The sequence below is a fragment of the Bolinopsis microptera genome, chromosome 6 (genome assembly GCF_026151205.1).
Source record: "Bolinopsis microptera isolate Bmic1 chromosome 6, MBARI_Bmic_1.0, whole genome shotgun sequence".
Taxonomy (NCBI): Eukaryota; Metazoa; Ctenophora; class Tentaculata; order Lobata; family Bolinopsidae; genus Bolinopsis; species Bolinopsis microptera.
In genome coordinates this window covers 19,423,878-19,447,132 of record NC_087077.1, presented here as the reverse complement: position 1 = coordinate 19,447,132, position 23,255 = coordinate 19,423,878, and the positions used below count along the sequence as shown (strand labels likewise).

General features: G+C 37.0%; 1 protein-coding gene and 2 long non-coding RNA genes across 6 annotated transcripts; all 3 read right to left on the bottom strand.

Annotated features, from left to right (window-relative positions):
• Window positions 1–305: 305 nt before the first annotated feature.
• Window positions 306–2,336, bottom strand: LOC134817264 (uncharacterized). 4 transcript variants are annotated; one of them, XR_010160499.1, is made up of 4 exons: window positions 2,069–2,336; window positions 1,516–1,833; window positions 957–1,274; window positions 306–353 (listed from the first exon to the last, which is right to left on the bottom strand). It is a non-coding gene; the product is annotated as an uncharacterized LOC134817264 (long non-coding RNA). The 4 variants fall into 4 exon arrangements; XR_010160501.1 differs by lacking the exon at window positions 2,069–2,336 and having other exon boundaries at window positions 957–1,022; window positions 1,192–1,274; window positions 1,516–1,922; XR_010160500.1 differs by lacking the exon at window positions 2,069–2,336 and having other exon boundaries at window positions 1,516–1,581; window positions 1,751–1,922.
• A 432-nt stretch (window positions 2,337–2,768) lies between these two features.
• On the bottom strand, window positions 2,769–5,809 carry LOC134816479 (uncharacterized). The gene is made up of 3 exons (XR_010160408.1): window positions 5,690–5,809; window positions 3,118–3,195; window positions 2,769–2,952 (listed from the first exon to the last, which is right to left on the bottom strand). It is a non-coding gene; the product is annotated as an uncharacterized LOC134816479 (long non-coding RNA).
• A 3,290-nt stretch (window positions 5,810–9,099) lies between these two features.
• Window positions 9,100–16,464, bottom strand: LOC134817481 (proprotein convertase subtilisin/kexin type 5-like). Its single transcript, XM_063826622.1, has 8 exons — window positions 16,334–16,464; window positions 14,135–14,569; window positions 11,013–11,108; window positions 10,604–10,747; window positions 10,164–10,259; window positions 9,859–10,002; window positions 9,419–9,514; window positions 9,100–9,257 (listed from the first exon to the last, which is right to left on the bottom strand). The coding sequence occupies exons 1-8, from the start codon at window positions 16,398–16,400 to the stop codon at window positions 9,100–9,102; spliced, it is 1,236 nt and encodes a 411-aa protein (XP_063682692.1). The 5' UTR covers window positions 16,401–16,464.
• Between the last annotated feature and the right edge of the window lie 6,791 nt (window positions 16,465–23,255).

The window sequence follows — 23,255 nt, the reverse complement described above, 5'->3', positions numbered from 1 at the left end:
ATAGCTTTAAATGTCTGGTTACAGCAGTATCTCACAGTGGCGGAGGTCTGTGTCTTTTCTCGTGATCTTCATTTCAATATCATGAGGCTCGTTCCTGGATTCTGAAATGGTCGAGTGACAAAAATTTGTTATTATGTAGTTTTTGGTAAACACCAACATTTCGTGTTCGGAACGTAAAAGTAGAAATGATCACATTTCATGAAATAATAATTATTGAACAGTTTGTAGAAAAATTTAACCGAGAAGAATATTTTCACTTCTTGTACTTACTATTCGCAGCTGCTAACAAGGTTTACAAAAACTTTCACATTTTGTTTTGTCAGTTGAAAGGTTCGTTCCTACTGAGTAAGGGTCTGAAATAAAATATATATGAGCTGCATAACCCTGGAAGATTCGCTGTAAATGTTATACCATAAGTATTAGGGGGGATGTTATGTTGGTCTTTGACTGAGAGAGAAGTCATACGACATGTTGCGTGTTTCGAAATAAATAGCGTGAGGTGCGGATTTACATGGTTAATATCTATTAAAGTTTTTAAATAAAATGGTAAGCGGTCAAGAAGGGATGATGAGTTATAGTCGTATTCAGACTTTATGATCATGAAATTGCGTGCCTAAGCTAATATGATTATATCCACAAGAAGATTATGAATTTTGTTTTAGTACATTGGTCACATAGCGGTTTACTCGGTATTCTCTACCTTGTAATTGTGGCAGTGAAATCGGCAAGCCTGGTTAACTATTGATATAATAGCAATACATGCAAATTTATGAAAACGTTTAAAATGATTAATCCGGTTCCATTTATCAATCGGTTGCATTTCTTAAAATGTTAAAAGGGACACCGGTTCTACTGTTCGGTACATGTACAATGTTTACCATCCTCAGTGGTAGGTTGATACTAGTCAAATTGTTCATTAAGATAGCTTTAAATGTCTGGTTACAGCAGTATCTCACAGTGGCGGAGGTCTGTGTCTTTTCTCGTGATCTTCATTTCAATATCATGAGGCTCGTTCCTGGATTCTGAAATGGTCGAGTGACAAAAATTTGTTATTATGTAGTTTTTGGTAAACACCACATTTCGTGTTCGGAACGTAAAAGTAGAAATGATCACATTTCATGAAATAATAATTATTGAACAGTTTGTAGAAAAATTTAACCGAGAAGAATATTTTTCACTTCTTGTACTTACTATTCGCAGCTGCCTAACAAGGTTTACAAAGGTTTCACATTTTGTTTTGTCAGTTGAAAGGTTCGTTCCTACTGAGTAAGGGTCTGAAATAAATTGTTATAATATGATATAGTAGCAATAAATGCAGATTTATGAAAACGTTTAAAATGATTAATCCGGTTCCATTTATCAATCGGTTGCATTTCTTAAAATGTTAAAAGGGACACCGGTTCTACTGTTCGGTACATGTACAATGTTTACCATCCTCAGTGGTAGGTTGATACTATTACTAGTCAAATTGTTCATTAAGATAGCTTTAAATGTCTGGTTACAGCAGTATCTCACAGTGGCGGAGGTCTGTGTCTTTTCTCGTGATCTTCATTTCAATATCATGAGGCTCGTTCCTGGATTCTGAAATGGTCGAGTGACAAAAATTTGTTATTATGTAGTTTTTGGTAAACACAACATTTCGTGTTCGGAACGTAAAAGTAGAAATGATCACATTTCATGAAATAATAATTATTGAACAGTTTGTAGAAAAATTTAACCGAGAAGAATATTTTTCACTTCTTGTACTTACTATTCGCAGCTGCCTAACAAGGTTTACAAAGGTTTCACATTTTGTTTTGTCAGTTGAAAGGTTCGTTCCTACTGAGTAAGGGTCTGAAATAAATTGTTATAATATGATATAATAGCAATACATGCAGATTTATGAAAACGTTTAAAATGATTAATCCGGTTCCATTTATCCATCGGTTGCATTTCTTAAAATGTTAAAAGGGACACCGGTTCTACTGTTCGGTACATGTACAATGTTTACCATCCTCAGTGGTAGGTTGATACTAGTCAAATTGTTCATTAAGATAGCTTTAAATGTCTGGTTACAGCAGTATCTCACAGTGGCGGAGGTCTGTGTCTTTTCTCGTGATCTTCATTTCAATATCATGAGGCTCGTTCCTGGATTCTGAAATGGTCGAGTGACAAAAATTTGTTATTATGTAGTTTTTGGTAAACACCACATTTCGTGTTCGGAACGTAAAAGTAGAAATGATCACATTTCATGAAATAATAATTATTGAACAGTTTGTAGAAAAATTTAACCGAGAAGAATATTTTTCACTTCTTGTACTTATTATTCGCAGCTGCCTAACAAGGTTTACAAAGGTTTCACATTTTGTTTTGTCAGTTGAAAGGTTCGTTCCTACTGAGTAAGGGTCTGAAATAAATTGTTATAATATGATATAATAGCAATACATGCAGATTTATGAAAACGTTTAAAATGATTAATCCGGTTCCGATTATCCATCGGTTGCATTTCTTAAAATGTTAAAAGGGACACCGGTTCTACTGTTCGGTACATGTACAATGTTTACCATCCTCAGTGGTAGGTTGATACTATTACTAGTCAAATTGTTCATTAAGATAGCTTTAAATGTCTGGTTACAGCAGTATCTCACAGTGGCGGAGGTCTGTGTCTTTTCTCGTGATCTTCATTTCAATATCATGACTCATGAGGCTCGTTCCTGGATTCTGAAATGGTCGAGTGACAAAAATTTGTTATTATGTAGTTTTTGGTAAACACAACATTTCGTGTTCGGAACGTAAAAGTAGAAATGATCACATTTCATGAAATAATAATTATTGAACAGTTTGTAGAAAAATTTAACCGAGAAGAATATTTTTCACTTCTTGTACTTACTATTCGCAGCTGCCTAACAAGGTTTACAAAGGTTTCACATTTTGTTTTGTCAGTTGAAAGGTTCGTTCCTACTGAGTAAGGGTCTGAAATAAATTGTTATAATATGATATAATAGCAATACATCAAACCTTTGTTAAATCTTTGAATAGATTTTGAATTTTGTTTAATGTTAAATACATATTTATAAATAATATGTATTTAACATTGAATAATGTTTATAAATGTTTATAAACACAAATATGTCTCACAGTGATGGAGTTATGTGTATTTTTTCAGGGTATTCATCACTTATCTATGCCATGAAGCTCGTTGCTGTAATCTGTATTCTGAAATGGTGATTTTATTGCCGAGTGACACATTATTTCTGGTATTGTACATGTAATTTCTAGTGATTATGCTCTTGGAATCTTTCTTGATATCGAACAGGCATTTGATGCAATTAGTTTTCAGGCAATCAAAGATGCACTGTTACAAGCAGGGATTCCGGAAACAATCACAAACTGGATCTACTACATGGTAAGTAACAGGATGATCACAGTCACATACTGTGGTCACGATACCACAAAGAAAGCAACTAAAGGAAGTCCACAAGGAGGAGTTCTGTCCCCACTTCTATGGAACATAACGCTGGACACTTTCCTCAGCTCACTAGGAATACACACTAGTTTTGTCCAAGCTTTTGCGGACGACCTGGTAATACTAATCAGCGGAATTTGTAAAACTACGGTTCAGGAAATTTCTCAACGGCATCTCACTAACATCAACAGGTCGTGTGCCAGTAAAGGTCTCAAACTTAGTGCGTTAAAATCTAAGGCAATCCTTTTTACAAATAAAAGGGATAATATGCTTACTAACCCACTAATGGTAGGTAATAATCAGGTTCCTCAGGTAACTGATACAGTCTATCTAGGAGTAACCATTGACAGCAAACTATCATGGGGGAAGCATATACAGGTGAAATGTAACAAAGCGGTACAACATCTTCAGGCATGCAACAGAGCAGTTGGCAAAACGTGGGGTATTACACCTACAGGGACGAGATGGATATATAACCAAATTATTCTCCCTTCTCTAGGTTACGCTGCATTCGCATGGCAGCATAGAATAGACGAAGCCCAATACCTAAAGACCAAGATGCAGGCAATTCAGAGACACGCTAGTATCATGATATCAAGAGGACTCAAAAGTACACCACTAGAAAACTTGGAAATCATGGCAGGAATCAAACCCATTGATCTAAAACTCAAGGAACTGGCCATACTTTCAGCTCGGAGACTCAAAATTAACGGTAATTGGAATTCTAACTACCAGTTTAGCAGAACAGGAAACTGTAAGTCCCATGCATACAATCTGGACAAAGCTATGTCAACCTTACCAGCGATGAAATGTAAAATTACGGACATTATCGAAACTACCACAGTTTTGGATCGAAAGTTTAAAACAATAATACAGGAGCGGTCTAAAGCAACACAGCAGGTCGGAATCACCCCAGCAACACATTGGGCTATTTTCACAGACGGCTCAAAAATAGAACAGTTCTCAGGTGCAGGTTACTGCGTAATAAGAAACGCAATCGAGGTCCAGAGACAAAGCTTCCACCTAGGCACTAATGCAACGGTATACCAGTGTGAACTGTTTGCTCTCAACACATCAGCTCACTGGGCAACTATCAATATTTCAGAACCTGGGAGTATAACATTCTTTTCAGATTCACAGGCAGCAATCCTAGCAGTCACACACCACACGGTCACATCTATCTTAGTTCTTGATACCATTAACTACCTTAACAAACTAGGACAAACCCACTCAGTCAATGTCAGGTGGGTCCCAGGACATGCAGGTATTCCAGGAAACGAAAGAGCTGATGAACTAGCCAGAGAAGGATCACTCACAATAGCTCTAGGTCCTGAACCCTTCATCAGCATATCCGAAGGAGCAATTAAGACGGCAGTAAAGGAGTATTTACACGGAATTCATCTTCGTAGATACAGGAACACGGCACTGAGCGAAAAGGGAAAATACCACTAACAATCCTACTCACCAAATATAAATACAGGAATCTTGGACTTGCAGGAAATCATCAAAGATGGCTAACCTGGCTCTTCACAGGACATAGCCCCCTAGCCTACTTCCAATACAAGGCAAACAATTTCACATCCCCCCGTTGTGAACACTGTCCAGAAGAGGAAGAAACCTCGGAACACTTCATGTGTCACTGTATAGGATACATGACCATTAGGCTAAGAATTTTCGGTAATATATTTCTAACCTGGGAAGACATAGTATCAGCTAGAATTAGTACGGTTATAAAAAGGCAACCAATAGACTACTAAAGGAGGATCTTTTCGAGGATCCCATTAACCACTAACACAAATAGGACATCTTGCAGTTTTTCTAGGCACTGACCGTCCCTGGAAGTCCCTGTCTCCCCATCGTTAACCCGTAAGGGGTTGCACCAGGGGCGGTGGTAACAGCACTTCAAGACTCTCGGAGTCTGTTGTCGATATCTATGTATAATATATTTATGGTATATAATTTGGGAGTCTCTCTCTCCAGCAGCAGGAGTTGGAGAATGGGGACGCGTTGTGAAAGCCACCGCAAGGAAGGCTTACAGTCGACGCCGACCAATCAAAAGAAGTAATTTCTAGTGATCAGCACAGTTCATGTTCAAAATGCGAAAGTAAATTTGTTCACAGTCAAGTTCAAAATAAGTTAGATAATATCAATGTGTGTATCAAACAGCAATTGAATTTTAGGAATTCAGCACAATAGAAGTGTTATCACGAAAAAGCACTTTAAAAAGGGGCATTTTTTACTAACCTTCAATTCTCATTAATTGGTTGAAGCTGATATCCTCTCTTTCTTACTGTTGAACATTCGTATAGTCTTTATACAGCATCGTCTTTGTTCCTGGAGTTGGTTATTAATAACTTAAAATAAGAGTAAATTATCATTAATTGACGATATAAAGATCTTCTCGCTTTTGCCATTTGAAATGGAAAGCACCGGATTTCCAGTCAGTTTATAATATTTGCAATATCACCAAGCTATCAATGGTGTATGTTATTACAATTAACTAGATTCTATGTATTAAGTATAGGTACGTACCGTAATTTTAGCTGCTGATAAAAGCTGAAAGTAGGTTTAAAAACGAAGGCAAATAAGTTTGCTTTTCTAAGGTTGTTATATATTAGGGCTGGATAAAATTCAGCAGTTCAAAACTAATTACAACACTACAAATTTATTATATTTATTGAGTATTATGTAACGCGATGGAAATATTTTAAGCGGGTAATATTATCCTGTCCAAACCCAGGATACATAACATGAAGACTTTGTTGTAACTTTGTATGAGAAGTATTAAAATAAGCCTAATAATGTTAAAATTTTTTGGATATTAATTGAGCAGTTTTTTGAAAGATTTCGACGAAAAGAGTAATCCTCCGCTTCTTGTACTTATAACTGCTCACAGCTCATAAAATGGTCAACAAAGGATTCACATCTTTTCAGTTGAAAGGTTCGTTCCTACTGAGTGAGGGTCTGAAACAAATTGTTATAATATGATATTATAGCAATACATCAAACCTTTGTTAAATCTTTGAATAGATTTTGAATTTAATTTAATGTTAAATCTGTATTCTGAAATGGTGATTTTATTGCCGAGTAACACATTATTTCTGGTATTGTACATGTAATTTCTGGTAATCAACACGGTTCATGTTCAAAATGTAAAATTTTGTCACAGTTAAATTGGAAAAAAAGTGTTGCAGTATATGACGAAAAAAAACAAACACTTTAAGTGGACATTTTTTTATACTAACCTTGAATTCTCATAGATTAATTGGAGCTGATATTCTCTCTCTTTCTTCCTGTTCATCTCTATTCTGTCGACATTCGTATAGACTTTATACATCATCGTCATTGTTCCTGGGGTTGTTAATTAATAACTTGAGATAGGATCAGATTATCATTAGACCTTATGAAGATCTTCTGGTTTTTGTCATTTGAAATGGAAATCACCGGATTTGCGGTTAGTTTCTAATATTTGCTAGACTATATTATCAAGGGTTTATGTTGTAACATTGAGCTAGATTCTACGTACATCTCACGATTGCATTAAGTGTTTTAGTTTAAATTTAATATATTTATGAAACAAAGTGTTTTACTATGTTATAATGAAAATGCATTCTTTGTTAAATTTTTGAATTTAAATTGATTTTACATTTTATTTTGCTTTGTCAAATGCTGTTGTGTTGAGATCTCAGAGTAGGTTACCGCGATAACTTTTCTGGGGACTTATGGGTATTGGGTTTTTGCTGTCATACTTTTCCACCCGGAAAACTCAAACATACATTTTCCTATTTAGATATCTAAGTTAGATTGCAGTATCATCTGAGCTATTTGTCATAGCCCATCAACTGTAAGATTAAATTAAATCAGTTTTCTATAGTAATATAACCATTAACCAACTCTCCCCCTTACGACATTATTTTACCCCCTTTTGTCGGTTATGCTGATACTACCCTGTTTGTATGAAGAGTTTAGTTATCCTTTTGTAGTGATGCTATGGTCATTTAGCATATCCGCTTCTACAATACCTGTATTTATACACTCGGGTTCATTAAAATCGAAAATAAATTCCGTTCCTGAGGTGCAGGTCACCTCGCTGCTCCCTTTATTGAGAGCTCTGGATTCAACACAATTCACTTCCACCACGGTTCCTGGGACTACTGGGAACTGTGTTGTTGTTCTGATCGCAGTTCTCCACTCAGCCTTCAGTCCCGTACAGCTCACTGTCGAAATGTCATATTAAATCACATTAAACTGATTAATATAAAGGGTTGTTTTGACGATTTCTTATGTTCTCTTCTGCAGTTCCGCGATTTAGTTTTCCTGTCCCTGGTCCCAACCCGAACCCTTTCAGTTTCAAGCAACCTCAAATATAACTATACTATCTTTTGCTCGGGGGTCCAAGTCTCAAATACTGTATACAGTTTACCATTCTGTAGCGCAGTTAAATTAAATTTAAAACATAACAATAATATAAGATTTAAAGTTATCTTACCACAGGCAGTTTTGTTAGTGTTTGGTTTCCATCCAGCGTCACATGTCTCACAGCTTGTCATAGCATCATTCCGATATGTTCCTTCCCCACACGGCTCTGGAATAATAACGTCATATATTGTTACAACTGGTAAATCGTTGTGGAAGATAAGGAAATCGTTATTATATAAGTACACTTCAGATTTGTTACAAATAAATTAGATTTAAAACAATAGGTGAATAATTAAATATCCACACAACCACGGTTTTTTGATAGAATTATTACCACCAAGACTCTTATGGTTCTTGTCTTTTCGTACCACAATTTTGCCTTCTTGATTCTAAGTCCTATCTGGCGTCTTATCCTTATCCCGTCTTAACCCTTAGCCTATCTTTGCCCATCTATATAATATAGATATAATCATCTCAGCTCGGGTTCTTGTTAACAATTCTTACCACATTTTGTTCTCCCTGAATTTCGTTCCTGGCCAAGTTCACAAGCTGTGCACAAGGCTGCTCCTTCTGAACTGATCGTGTTATCAGGACATTCTTCACATGTATTCACCGCAATGTTCTTGTAGCTTCCAGCTGGACATGACTCTGAAGAATTAGGAAATCTTTAAGCAGCAATTTGTTTGAACTACCTCATTTAGAAGTTATTGTGAGTACTAATGTCCTCGGTTTTCATTCTATAGCACAGTTAATTCAAATTTAAAACGTAACAATAATATTAAATTTAATAAGCTTTAAAGTTATCTTACCACAGGCTGTTTTGTCAGAGTTTGGTGTCAATCCAGCGTCACATGTCTCACAGCTTGTCATTGCATCATTCCGATATGTTTTTTCTCCACACGGCTCTACAATTATAACGTTACAAATGGCAAATCGTTGTGGAAGATAAGAAAATCGTTATTATATAAGTACACTTCAGATGTAATATAAATGTAATGTGTTACAATAAAATAATTGATTTAAAACAATAGGTGAAAAATTAAATATCCACACTACCACGGTTTTTTGATAAAATTATTACCACCCAGACTCTTACGGTTCTTGTCTTTTTGTACCACAAATTTCCTTCTTGATTCTAAGCCCTATCTGGCGCCTTATCCTTATCCCGTCTTAACCCTTAGCATATCTTTGCCCATCTATATAATATAGATATAATCATCTCAGCTCGGTTCTTGTTAATAATTCTTACCACATTTAGTTCTCCCTGAGTTTCGTTCCTGGCCAAGTTCACAAGCTGTGCACAAGGCTGCTCCTTCTGAACTGATCGTGTTATCAGGACATTTTTTACATGTCTTCATCTCAATGTTCTTGTAGCTTCCAGCTGGACATGACTCTGAAGAATTAGGAAATCTTTAAGCAGCAATTTGTTTGAACTACCTCATTTAGAAGTTATTGTGAATACTAATGTCCTCGGTTTTCATTCTATAGCACAGTTAATTCAAATTTAAAACATAACAATAATATTAAATTTAATAAGCTTTAAAGTTATCTTACCACAGGCTGTTTTGTCAGAGTTTGGTGTCAATCCAGCGTCACATGTCTCACAGCTTGTCATTGCATCATTCCGATATGTTTTTTCTCCACACGGCTCTACAATTATAACGTTACAAATGGCAAATCGTTGTGGAAGATAAGAAAATCGTTATTATATAAGTACACTTCAGATGTAATATAAATGTAATGTGTTACAATAAAATAATTGATTTAAAACAATAGGTGAAAAATTAAATATCCACACTACCACGGTTTTTTGATAAAATTATTACCACCCAGACTCTTACGGTTCTTGTCTTTTTGTACCACAAATTTCCTTCTTGATTCTAAGCCCTATCTGGCGCCTTATCCTTATCCCGTCTTAACCCTTAGCATATCTTTGCCCATCTATATAATATAGATATAATCATCTCAGCTCGGTTCTTGTTAATAATTCTTACCACATTTAGTTCTCCCTGAGTTTCGTTCCTGGCCAAGTTCACAAGCTGTGCACAAGGCTGCTCCTTCTGAACTGATCGTGTTATCAGGACATTTTTTACATGTCTTCATCTCAATGTTCTTGTAGCTTCCAGCTGGACATGACTCTGAAGAATTAGGAAATCTTTAAGCAGCAATTTGTTTGAACTACCTCATTTAGAAGTTATTGTGAATACTAATGTCCTCGGTTTTCATTCTATAGCACAGTTAATTCAAATTTAAAACATAACAATAATATTAAATTTAATAAGCTTTAAAGTTATCTTACCACAGGCTGTTTTGTCAGAGTTTGGTGTCAATCCAGCGTCACATGTCTCACAGCTTGTCATTGCATCATTCCGATATGTTTTTTCTCCACACGGCTCTACAATTATAACGTTACAAATGGCAAATCGTTGTGGAAGATAAGAAAATCGTTATTATATAAGTACACTTCAGATGTAATATAAATGCAATGTGTTACAATAAAATAATTGATTTAAAACGATAGGTGAAAAATTAAATATCCACACAACCACGGTTTTTTGATAAAATTATTACCACCCAGACTCTTACGGTTCTTGTCTTTTTGTACCACAAATTTCCTTCTTGATTCTAAGCCCTATCTGGCGCCTTATCCTTATCCCGTCTTAACCCTTAGCATATCTTTGCCCATCTATATAATATAGATATAATCATCTCAGCTCGGTTCTTGTTAACAATTCTTACCACATTTTGTTCTCCCTGAGTTTCGTTCCTGGCCAAGTTCACAAGCTGTGCACAAGGCTGCTCCTTCTGAACTGATCGTGTTATCAGGACATTCTTCACATGGGTTCATCGCAATGTTCTTGTAGCTTCCAGCTGGACATGACTCTGAAGAATTAGGAAATCTTTAAGCAGCAATTTGTTTGAACTACCTTATTAAGAATTATAAACGAGCGAGACTCTACTTCGCTATGGGGTGGTCAGAAGATGTGATGGCCCCGTCAAGTCTTGACGAAACTCAACATAGGTCACATAGGTAGGTCAGAAGTTATTGTGAGTACCAATATTGTCGGTTTTCATTCTATAGCACAGTTAATTCAAATTTAAAACATAACAATAATATTTAATTCAATAAGCTTCAAAGTTATCTTACCACAGGCTGTTTTATCAGAGTTTGGTGTCAATCCAGCGTCACATGTCTCACAGCTTGTCATAGCATCATTCCGATATTTTCCTTCTCCACACGGCTCTGGAATTAATAAATTTAAAATTGGCAAATCGTAGTGGAAGATAAGAAAATCGTTATTATATAACTATTTAAGTGCAGTTAAGATGTGTTACAATAACATTAGATTTATAACAATACTAGAAAACACGTGGTCAAAGGGAGAAAGCTAATAGTATTTTTTGTTAGTAAGTTTAAATTGCGTCAAAAATTATCCTACACAACTGAAGATACAGCCAATCAAAATGTTGCTCGTACTAAACAAATCGTATTATCAACAAAACCGATCAAAATGACGTTAAAACAATCATTGCACGTGCATGTGCGTGTAATAACTTAATAACCCTCGTTACCATGCAGTTACTAAGCAAATTCATTTTGTTTGGGCCCGAACGGTGCCGGTGGTTCTAATGACCATTTACTAAAATACATAAATACAAAATACAATATAGTATAAATATTATAATCAGAAGTTTTATAAATCCTATCCGTCCAAGTTAAACTTGAAGGGCGCTACACGCACGACGAAAACTCCCTTTAATGTGAGCTGAAGTAGACTACTAGTAGTAGAGCTAGTAGTAATTGACAGAACTGAAAACGAAATCTGACAATTGTCGCGAAAACTGACAGTTTTGTGTGCTCGAAGTGTCGAGAAATACTGACAGTGCAAGACTGGGCACACAAGAGTGAGTTAAAAACATCCTCCACACAACAAAAACTTGAATACACTAATGTTGTGAATATAAGGGCAACGGTTATGCTTGCCAGCATTGTGATAATAATCAATTATTAAAAACACTCAAGCTCATTCTGCAGTCTTATTAGTCTTATCAGTACTCTTTATAGCACCGTTTCTGATAAAGTGTAGCTTATCAGGCTGCTCAGTTACCAGTCTTTTCGTGTCACTGACGAGTTCTCTTTGCTTGGCTCTCTGTTCTGGAGATCGATCTGGGCTGATAAAAACAGTTTTAAACTTTTCCGTTGCTCGCAGGTTTCTCGATTTAGCGAGAATCTGATTAACAATTGTTGCACTTGCCGCAGTCACTTTAACTGGTCTCACAGCCTTGCCAGGTTTGAGCTTTCCGACTCTACTAGCTTCGATTCTGGGTTTCTCTCCGATTGCTGAGAACACTTCACTGACCACGGTGCTGAGCTCCTCATTGTCCTGCTCCGATAAACCAAAAATCATCAGATTTTTGTTTCGGTCTTCCTCCTGTACCACAGTTTTCACAGCTTTCTTGATCATTTCAGAACTGACAGGCTTCTGAGATTTTGGACAATTCGCCTGTAATACCGAGCTGAAGGATTGGAATTCAGCCTTGACAGACTCTCCGACTGACGATTTAACTGACGTCTGCAACGATTCCAACTGTTCATTTTTGCAGGCTAGTAGTTCTGACTGCAACTTAATGATGGTCTCATATTTTTCATCTAATTTGCACGTGGGCGGTCGTACGTACAGTGTACAAAGGGAATTCTCTAAATTATAGTAGAAATGTGAAAAATTAAATATCCACATATTCCACAGTTTTTCGAAGAAATTATTGCCACCCAGACTCTTACGATTCTTGTAATTTCGTACCACAAATTTTCCTTCTTGGTTCTAAGCCCAATACTAATTCAAATTGTTATCAGTCATAAGGATTAACGCTAAAAATTCGCCTCATCAACAAATTATGAAGCAATGCCCATTGCACGATGCACAAATTGTGTAAACTCTGCAAAATAAATATTGAACCAAAAAAGTTTTGAGTTTTTTTGGTAAAATACTTTACTAGTAGAGGCTCTTACGGGCAAAAAGACGTGTTTTCTGCTACGAGTTTAGAGACCTAACCGCTAATTGGACACAATAGTATGATGTCTAAGGATCGATAATATGTTAAGAAGTATAAGTTTGGCCTTATTAGTCACGTGCTATACCGATGCGCGTTTTAAACTTTGACAGTCTATTACTCTAAGGCAAATAAAGTAATTATATCCATATTTTGTCAGCAATAAGATCACATTATTTTCTATTTAGTGTGAAAATATGAGCTAGAACGGACATAATCTCGCTGAGTTATAGCTGTTTGAAATTTATGATGAACGCGCGGGTGCCAATTGATAACAACTAAATGCTTTTGCGCGTAGTGCGCGTCGAAAATTTGGCAAAAACGCTTGCGGAGTGACAATATTCAAACTTCGATTAAGTATATGAAGTGGGTACTTCTCGGAAAGGAAAAATTTAGGCAAACACGATGTGACTATTTTTGGGTTGATTTAATACAACTGCAAAAAATTATTCAAACTTAAAGCAAAAAAGTCAAAATTTTTACCACTTTTTTGGATTTTTACCTCAGAACAAATAGAGGGATTTGTTTTATTTTTATACAATCTTGTGCGGCTGTCTTTTAGCTATCTTTATGCAAGTTTTGCCGACATGCCAACAAAATTAACTTGCTCAAAATATCAAAAAACATGGTTTTTTGGCCTATTTTTGGCCCAAAAATCGGTTTTTTGCGATTTTACCCCAGAACAATCAGTCCAATCATCTTGAAACCACTTTCAATCGATTCTACGGTCAAAAATACGTCTAGTAAGGTGTATCTGGGGTCCCTAACGTATCGAGCAGACAATGCCCGTAAGAGCCTCTACTATACTGCTTATGTTCAAGATATTTTGTAAAAACATCAGTTTACAATTGATAATTGTTTCAACCTTTAGTAGCTGGAAATGGCTTGTCTCCATGATGTCTACTACAAAATATGCAATATTTCTAAATTATAGTTAGCCATTTTGCAATCTGGAAGAATCTGATTTTATCTCATTCGTAAAATAGAAATTGATAAAATGATGACCACTTTATTAAGTTATAAATAACAATATGTACTAACTATCCTATATCCCATATCCTATAATATATGTGTTTATGTTAAATAACTAAATGGCATACTTGAAATTTAGACAGAAAACACGTAATCACGAGCTTACGAGAGAATCAGCAAGTTGGCTTATTTGTAAATTAAAGTTATTGTTACTTTGTTAAACCAATGCTTGTTGTTATTAGTCACCTGGTTGTGGTCTGTAGTAATCAGATGCTGTGTCTAGGGAAAGGAACATTATCTTTGTCACGTCCCTGTTCCAGATCGTGCTCCAGTCACTGTCACTACACGTTGATTGAGAGAGCAGTATGTTGAGCACCTCTACCTCGTTACAGTGTATCACTAGTCTAACACCTGCAGTTCTGGTTAGAGTGATACGCCACACCTTGTCATTAGGAGAGGGGGGATTAACAGGGAGGTTAGTCCAGGATGTGCAGTAGCTGAGATGGTATTTTGGAGTAGAGGTGAAGTAGAGCCAGACTGATCCTGCACTCTCTCCCCCAGCAGAGTAGAAGTACACTATCACCCCATCGCCACTCCCCAGCACACTATCAGTTTGAATTTCTAAAGGTGTCGACTCAATATCCCACTCTATTTTCACGTTACGTTCGACTGGTAACCAACCTGTTAATTGTATGTTTAACTCATGACTACTGAGCAACGATTAATGAATATCATGAATTTAAAGAAGAGGTGTTCTAGCAAAATTGTAAAGGAATTGTATGAATGTCGCCCATAGTTTATTCTCAGAATTTAAGGGCCGGACCATACTATGACTGTTGTCACCATGACTGTTGTCATGGTGCGGTCAGATGTAAATGTAATGACCATATTGTGTACGTAGTGTGTTTATAGGGCGTGCCAAGGATACGTGACAACTCCTCAGGCACTCGGCTTTTCAAAAGCCGTACCTAGCTGATATCCGTGCCTGACGTGACTGCAGGCACATTCTATTCAGTACTCGTGCCAACTGTCATGGATAACACGACGTCACGATTACCTAATAAGGTCAATATTTTGCGTGATATGGAAATTTGCAGTGCAGAGTGCAAAGATAGACGATAGTACTATAGTACAGACAGATCCGTCTAAAAAATTCGATCTACTGACAGAAGAAGATTCCAGAGGATTTATGACGTTTTTTGGTTCAATTTTAAGTTTCATTCGGGTGGCCAACTTTTCCAAAATTGTCCAAGTGTCTTAAGGCCACTTTTTGCCACTTTTGCCACTTTTTACCTCCTTTCTTGTTTGTCAAATATCTTCAGCTGTGAACATCGTAGAAGGATACGAATTAATAGAGGGTAATCATCATATCGACTTTAGTAAGAAAAATGTTCATGTCAGACAATTAGATAATTGGATAATTACTAATTAGCAAGTAACTAAAAATCATAAAAATGTTCATTGGCTCAAAATGATCGGAATTTCTTGAAACACTGGGAAAGGTAGTTTTTGAAAAAACTTTCGAAAATTTAAAATTTTTTCCGCCAAAAATTTGTTCGAATAGAAGTTCTAATGAAAGCATCAAACCATGGTTTGGTGGCCGAACTGCATCCGACTGAATTGGTCCCCACTGGGAATCGTACCCCATACCAGTCGTCCGTGTGGGAAGTAAATGTATTAAAACCACTAAACCACCCGGCCGACGTGACAGCACTGACATTTTACTATTTTCATCCCAATTATCATAGTATGTTTAGAGATTGAGCCTAAAATCATGACAAATGGCACAGTGTGTCAAGAGGCCGTGCCTTTACTCGTGACAACAGTCATAGTATGGCTCTTACTTCCTTTTCCCATAGGTAGTATACAAATTTGCGAAATTTGTGACTAAAATTATGGTATTACTATTACCAAAATGTTTGTAACCAAATTTATTGTGAACCAAATTTATTGACCTTAAGGTATACTTTTATGCAATACATCGCATAAATATCATTATGGTAAACTTTTAATCAGTATATTATGTAATCATTTGATTTAACCTGTTATCCGGTTTGCAGGAACCATGTAATTCAAATTTTCCCGACGAAAACAGCTCTGTGAAAATTTTTCTTACAACGACATTTTAGAACTTTACACCGTACCTTGTTGTATTTGCGGAAGATCAAAGCATACAGACTGTTACAATGCTGATACCGGTATCATTTTCTATAAATTTGAGAACGGTAACTTAAATTGATCTACTTCCTTTGTGTCTGGAAAAAGGAGATACGGTCGATGGTCCAATCAACCCAATTTTTGGTTTTGGTGAAAAATATTGAATACTATATTATCTCATTTCACCGGGTATAAGTGGTACTATTTCTATTTTCTATAACGATAAATTATCGATCTATTTTTGATCAATGATAAGTAAAATAGCAGCTCATGTGTCATGTAGCTTACCACAGAGAGATAGCGAGATGATTTGTAGGAATATTAACTTCGTTTGAAGATTCCGCATGTCTGCCATTCTACATTGTTAGAAAAATCGATGTTTAACTTTAAACGAAATATCAACAACTGAAGATTGAGGAAATTACATAATACAAGTTTACTAATTAACTCGCCAGAGCGCTATCACGTGAATTAAATGAATTTGCAGCGGTTTTATAAACCCTGATCCTATCCAGTAACCATGACCCCTAAGCTGACCGTAATTCGTGTTTTACAAGCCTGTCGTGTGACCAAAACAGTTTTTGCCGATAACTTCTCGGGCAAGCGTTTCAATCCTATACATTTATAGCAACCTTATATATTTATAGCAGGTAATACGGAATCAGTGTCCAAAATACATCGAAAGAAACTTATACTATTGACATTTTACATACTTTCTTGGCCGGGCTCTTTCCCAAACGTTTCAAAGTTTCAAGTATCATCGGCGAGTGATAACTAGCAGAAAGCCCATGCTCTACACCATTCTGCCCTACTCTAAAGACTAAATAATCGGGTCTACAATCACCATCTTGCGATTGATTTTGCCTTATACCTTTCTTATACCTTATACCTTTCTAGAGGCAAACATCATATTATATGATACTAGAAAACCCGTGGTCACAGGGAGGAAGCTAATAGTATTTTTTGTTAGTAAGTTGAAATCGAGTCAAATATATCCTACTCAACCGAAGATACAGCCGATTAAAATGTTGCTCGCACTAAACACAACGTAATATCAAAAAAAGCCGATAAAAATGCCGTTTTAACAATCTTTGCGCGTGCGTGTAACAACCCTCGTTACCCTGGTTACTATGCAACCTTTTGCTTCTTACCTAATTTGCAAGTGGGCGGTCGTACAGACATTGTACAAACAAAGATAATTATCTGAATTATTATATGACTAGAAAACCCGTGGTCACAGGGAGGAAGCTAATAGTGTATTTTGTTGGTAAGTTTAAATGGCGTCAAAAAATATCCTATACATGAAACATGAACCGAAGATACAGCCAATTAAAATGTTGCTCGTACTAAACACAGCGTAATATCAACAAAACTTATCAAAATGACGTTAAAACAATCATTGCACGTGCACGTACGTACGTGCGTGTAATAATCCTCGTTACCATGGTAACTACGCAACTTCTTATTTCTCGTTTGATTTGCACGTGGGCGGTCGTATAATTATAAACGACAAACAAAGATAATTCTCTGAATTATAAGTAAGACTAGAAAACCCGTGGTCACAGGGAGGAAGCTAATAGTATTTTTTCTTAGTACATAGTAAGTTTAAATCGCGTCAAAAAATATCCTACACAACCGAAGATACAGCCAATTAAAATATTGTTCGTACTAAACACAGCTAAGCGTAATATCAACAAAGCGGATCAAAATGATGTTAAAACAATCATTGCACGTGCACATGCGTGTAATAACCCTCGTTACCATGGTTACTACGCAAGTTCATATTTTTCGTCTGATTTACGTTTACTGCAATACTGGGCCGCGCTCAGCCTGTCCATGTCATTCCGCCGAAGCTCTAGTCTATAAGTATATGTTTATGAACAATATAGCCTGAGGTCCCCAGGTTACTGATTTAATTAACGTGGGTGGTCGTACAAACGTACATTGTACAAAAATTGTACAAAGGGAATTCTTTGAATTATAAGTAAGATATACTCATATAGAGGCAACATTTAAACAAAAAGTTGCATTCAAAATAAAAAAAATAAAAATGGTTCGGCTCTATCACAAATTTCATCTTGCATCTTAGGGGGGCGAAAAAATCATTGATGTTAAGTACGCCGATTCCGAAAAACCGGTCGAAAATACGCCGTTTGTATAAATTCTAAGAGTAAGACATACGTGAAATACGGCACATTTTGCAGCTTTAGAAAAAAAAAGTTTGATGTTAAATTTTGTCCGAATATGCTCGTATGCCGTATGTTTATAAGATACGCTACGTACTTAACATCCTTGGCCAAATTGTCGTTTGAATGTGTGATAATTTTTAAAAACTATATTTGAAAAACTTAACTGAAAGACTGAAGTACTAGCAAAACTGCGCGTTTGCTCTAGAAACACATTTTTTAGAAATTTTTACCGGCGTATCCTCTAAAATCACCTATTTTGTTCAATTTTAGGGAGGGGCGCCAAAATTGGGAAGGGGGCATCAACAGGGAGCGCTTTTTCGGCGCTAACAGGCAACGTTACACCACTGATTCAAGTGCGACCTATTCCTGTAATTTAGTACCTATATTGCGTTAACTAAGGACAAATAAGACGGTCATGACTTTGCAACGTGGCTTTGGACGGGATGGTATTCAATGTGATCATTTGCATTTTGCGGCGAGGTGGTGCAGTGCATGGGGAAAAAGAGAAAACACATTATATTAAAACATAATATTGAATATTGGCTTGTTTAAAAGTTGAAGGCTGACAGCTCATAAAAACCATACTCAATGCCAAATTCCAATGAGTGGTAAAGCTTCTAGAATTTTCTATCACAAAACAGAGCGACCAGTGGGCCTTATGGCATCATCCTGCTCGCTGCAGTATTCGTTCTAAAAGTTTTCACGTGACTGAACTAAGCCTGTTAAACATTAAAGCAAAGTGTTAGCCGTCCGGCCAATCGTTTTCCACTTTCCAGGACTCTAAATCTTGTCACGCGACAGCATAATACAAACCACAAGATATATAACTAGCTAGTGTACCTGAATAATTCATTGGGATTAATATTCGTGCATGCTCTATGCTTCAGACTGAGCGGTCTGACAAGCAGTGTAACTCATTGTCCTGGTAGCCCTGTCCCCCAAAATACAGAAGAACGGCGATCGCGCGATCAAAGGATTAAAGCTAGTCTTGGGAGGACTGAGGAGTTTGAATCAAAATTAGGATAATTTTGATAATTTGGGGCGTCGAGAATATCTCAAGCCGAAGGTTTAAGTTATAACGGTTTGTCCGTGTTATTGGCCTTTATGAGCTTGAGTAGTCTGTAGTATGCACCAAGTCCATAATATGGAGCATACTATGGAGTCCATATTCATGAACACGACATTGTTGAACTCCTGGCTCATCTTACACCTTGGCGCATGATTTCGATTAAAAGGTCTCTCTGGGCAGATGCCAAAAAGTCAAAGGGTATTCCCTCAACACACAAATAGGCAGCAAGCTCAGTGAATCTTGGTTGAAAGTGACAAAATCCTCTTTCAATACACGAAAATGTGCCAGGATTTTCCAAGGATACAGCTCCATCCAAATTAATGGCGCGAACTAAATCTAACCATTCTCCGGGTTGGGTCAGTGGTCTAAATCATGCAGATCACTGAAACTAATTCTAAGCAGTAAGGTAGTAAGTTTTCGTGAAAAGTCAGGGTGAGATGTGCAGAGAGCGGGAATTGAACCCAGGACCTCCCGATGAACGCTCGGATGCTATACCATTAAGCTATCTCGCCACAAATCAGTCCCAACAATTCACTACTTTTACTACAGATTACGTTATCAGCTGCTGTATTACACACAAGTGTGTAACAGTGATCCATAGTATCACGATTCACGACAGGCCCTAGTGTAACACACAATTATGACCTTCCGACCAAATAAAATGTTTTGTTTCATATACAATCATTATGCAACTTATTTTATCGTGCACTAGTAGGAGCGCTCACCAGCAGCAGCAGTTGGAGAATGGGGACATTTATAGGACGCGTTAGACTAAAAATCTGTTTTTATACCAAAATCAGTTTGCTGCTACCGCGTAGTTAGCCTTTGCGTGTGTACATTCCTATACAAGTACACTATGGAGGATGATCGTAAGGTGACCCAATCTCTGGACCAAATTCAAGGATTCGAGTATGATGAACAGACAAAATTGAAGGACAGTTGTACTAAGTGGTTCATTGCGCTGGGAAAAGAACTGAAAATAGACGAAGGAGATATTGTTGGAGATATGGACAGAGAAATATTTATGGCTCCAACTGTCTATAAAAAGCACTTCGGCTTGTGGAAGCAATAGACCTCGTTCAACGGCATGAATGCCAGATGGCTAAAATGGAGGAGATCATATATTTCTTGAAGACGGAATCGCTAGAAGACAAGGATAAGTTGATCAGGCTGCAGGGCCAGCTGCTTGTGCAGAAGGACAAAGAACTACAGTTGCTTAAGACGTCGGTTAAGGAGACAGTACAAACAACGGTGGAGTCAGGGATTAAGAGCTACAGTGCAACTGTACAACAGAACAGTGCAAGTGGTACGGTCTGCAACAGTAACATCCTGAAGAAGGTGATGAAGAGTGTGGCTGCAGAGGAGGACAGGAGCAAGAACCTGATTGTGTTTGGGTTGAAAGAAGAAGAGGGAGAACAGCTTCCAGCGCCGTGCTAGTAACCGCAGTTCTGGAGGAGATTGGGGAGAAACCTCACTTCAAAGCGACTAGAGTCGGCAGGAAGCGGCCAGGTAGTACGACTATCCGACCAGTAAAAATCACTGTCCCAAGCTCAACAGCGGTTCAACAGATTCTGATGAAAACAGGAAGACTGAGGCTAGTTGAGACCCACAAAAATGTATGGATCTGTCCAGATAGATCTAGCGAAGAACGAGCAACGAGGAAACATCTGGTTACCGACCTGAAGAAGAAGAGGGCTGAACAGACTCATCTCGACCACTATATCCGGTACGAGAAAGTCTGTAGCCGTGATAAGAAACCACCATGAAGCAATTCATGTCTCTCGGACACTGATCAGTATTTGAATGAGTATTGTGTATCTTAATAGTTTTCGGACGTTATCTGTATTTGAGAGACAATTTTATAATTTATATACGAGCTATTTCTTGATTGTTTCACACTTCATATTTCATAATTTGTTTCACACTTCATATTTCATAATTTGTTTCACACTTCATATTTCATAGTTTTATTACTAGGTGGAGGTGACGTTATTGAGACTTTGGGCGGCCATAAACCTCGTGTTTTAAAAGTTGTCCTCTGTACTTGTTTCACTGACCCATGCTTTATAGCATTTATACATTTCGGCCCATTTTATATGTTTGTTCGATTTGCTGTACATTTATATATTTGCTATTTTGTAAAAGTTTCAAATCAAATCATCAGTTGTTATCGATTTTACCCGAGAGAAAATGTCCGCGGTAAATTTAGATTTCCAGAGAGCGGGAGTTAAAATCAAACGTCAGGCACAACTCTAACTCTCTAAGAGAACTCTGGCCAGGTTTGTGTCCGGACATTGGGAGAGGGACAAATCTTAATATGCTAAACTTATGGTAAGCACCCATTAAAATAAGATAAACTATGCTCATCCACATGGGACTCCTTGACTAACGGACGGTTAACTTTAAGAGCTGCTTTACTAAGAAACTTGGTACCTTGAATTATTGAAGTGGTGGAATTGCCAGCCCAGTCTACAGGACGCAGCTTACTGTACTAAGAAACTTGGTACCTTGAAATATTGAAGTGGTGGAATTGCCGGCCCAGTCTACAAGACGCAGCTTACTGTACTAAATCCTTGATCTGGAAGTTAATTTAATTGTGTCCTTTAAGAGTTTGGGTGATCCTGTAGAATTGCAGGTCACTCTATACTATGCAGAGACCACAGTCCAAACGGTATATATCTAACTACCTATGGTCCAGTTATGAGGGTTATTTTGATTGTTGATTGGGACTGGCCAAAAAGTGCTAACCAATGTTAACGGAATAGAAATTTAATGCACAATAATTATGTGAGTTGTGAAATTTCTGAAATCCTACACACCTAATATTATTCATTCATTATCTTTTCTTAATATTATTATTGTAAGAAAAGATAATGAAAAAATGATAATATACTTACAATTCTACGTGCTTATTGTCACAAAATCTTAATTTCTCTTTTAAGGGGGGGGGGGGGGGTTCACCCTGATTTTTTTGTGAAACTTGGTTTCGAGATAGCAGTTGTCCAACAAACTAAGACCGGTGACCAAACTTTTGAGGAGGTCCCGGACCCCAACTGCCAAACGGTGCCCGCGGGGCAGCCACGCCCATATTTGGTCCAAATTAGGCCCAATTTAGCCAAATACCCTGAACATGCCCAAAACCCAGATTTTAGGTGCTCTACTTGTAGCTAGTGGTCCCCTGAACTCGCATATGAATTTTCATCAAGATTGGACAAAAAATGACTGAGTTATGAGCCAAAAACTATATGACCATATTTGGTCATACGCACCAAATTTGATCGATTTTGGCCCATAAATTGGTCCAATATCAATATTTTTGACTGAAATTAACTTTATATGGAAGGTAAGCCTATACTACACATTCTCTATGATTATTAGCTCAATATCTACCTAACTGTGGATTCTGTGTTCAAATAATCACAAAAAATGAACAAAATCGCCCATATTTGGTGGCCAAATTCTAAATTTAGCAGTGCAAATTTTGGAATTTGGCCGCCAAATTTTTTTAAAGGCCTAACTCAAAATTCTGTCCCAAAACTTAAGGTCATGAGACAATTCTACGTTGATTCTGAAAATTTTATGAAAAAATATTGAAACCCTATTGAGTTCTATTGTTTTGAGCGAAGTCAGTTTTGCAAATATCGCGAACTGAGATATGGGCGATTTTGTTCATTTTTTGTGATTATTTGAACACAGAATCCACAGTTAGGTAGATATTGAGCTAATAATCATAGAGAATGTGTAGTATAGGCTTACCTTCCATATAAAGTTAGTTTCAGTCAAAAATATTGATATTTGACCAATTTATGGGCCAAAATCGATCAAATTTGGTGCGTATGACCAAATATGGTCATATAGTTTTTGGCTCATAACTCAGTAATTTTTTGTCCAATCTTGATGAAAATTCATATACGAGTTCAGGGGACCACTAGCTACAAGTAGAGTACCTAAA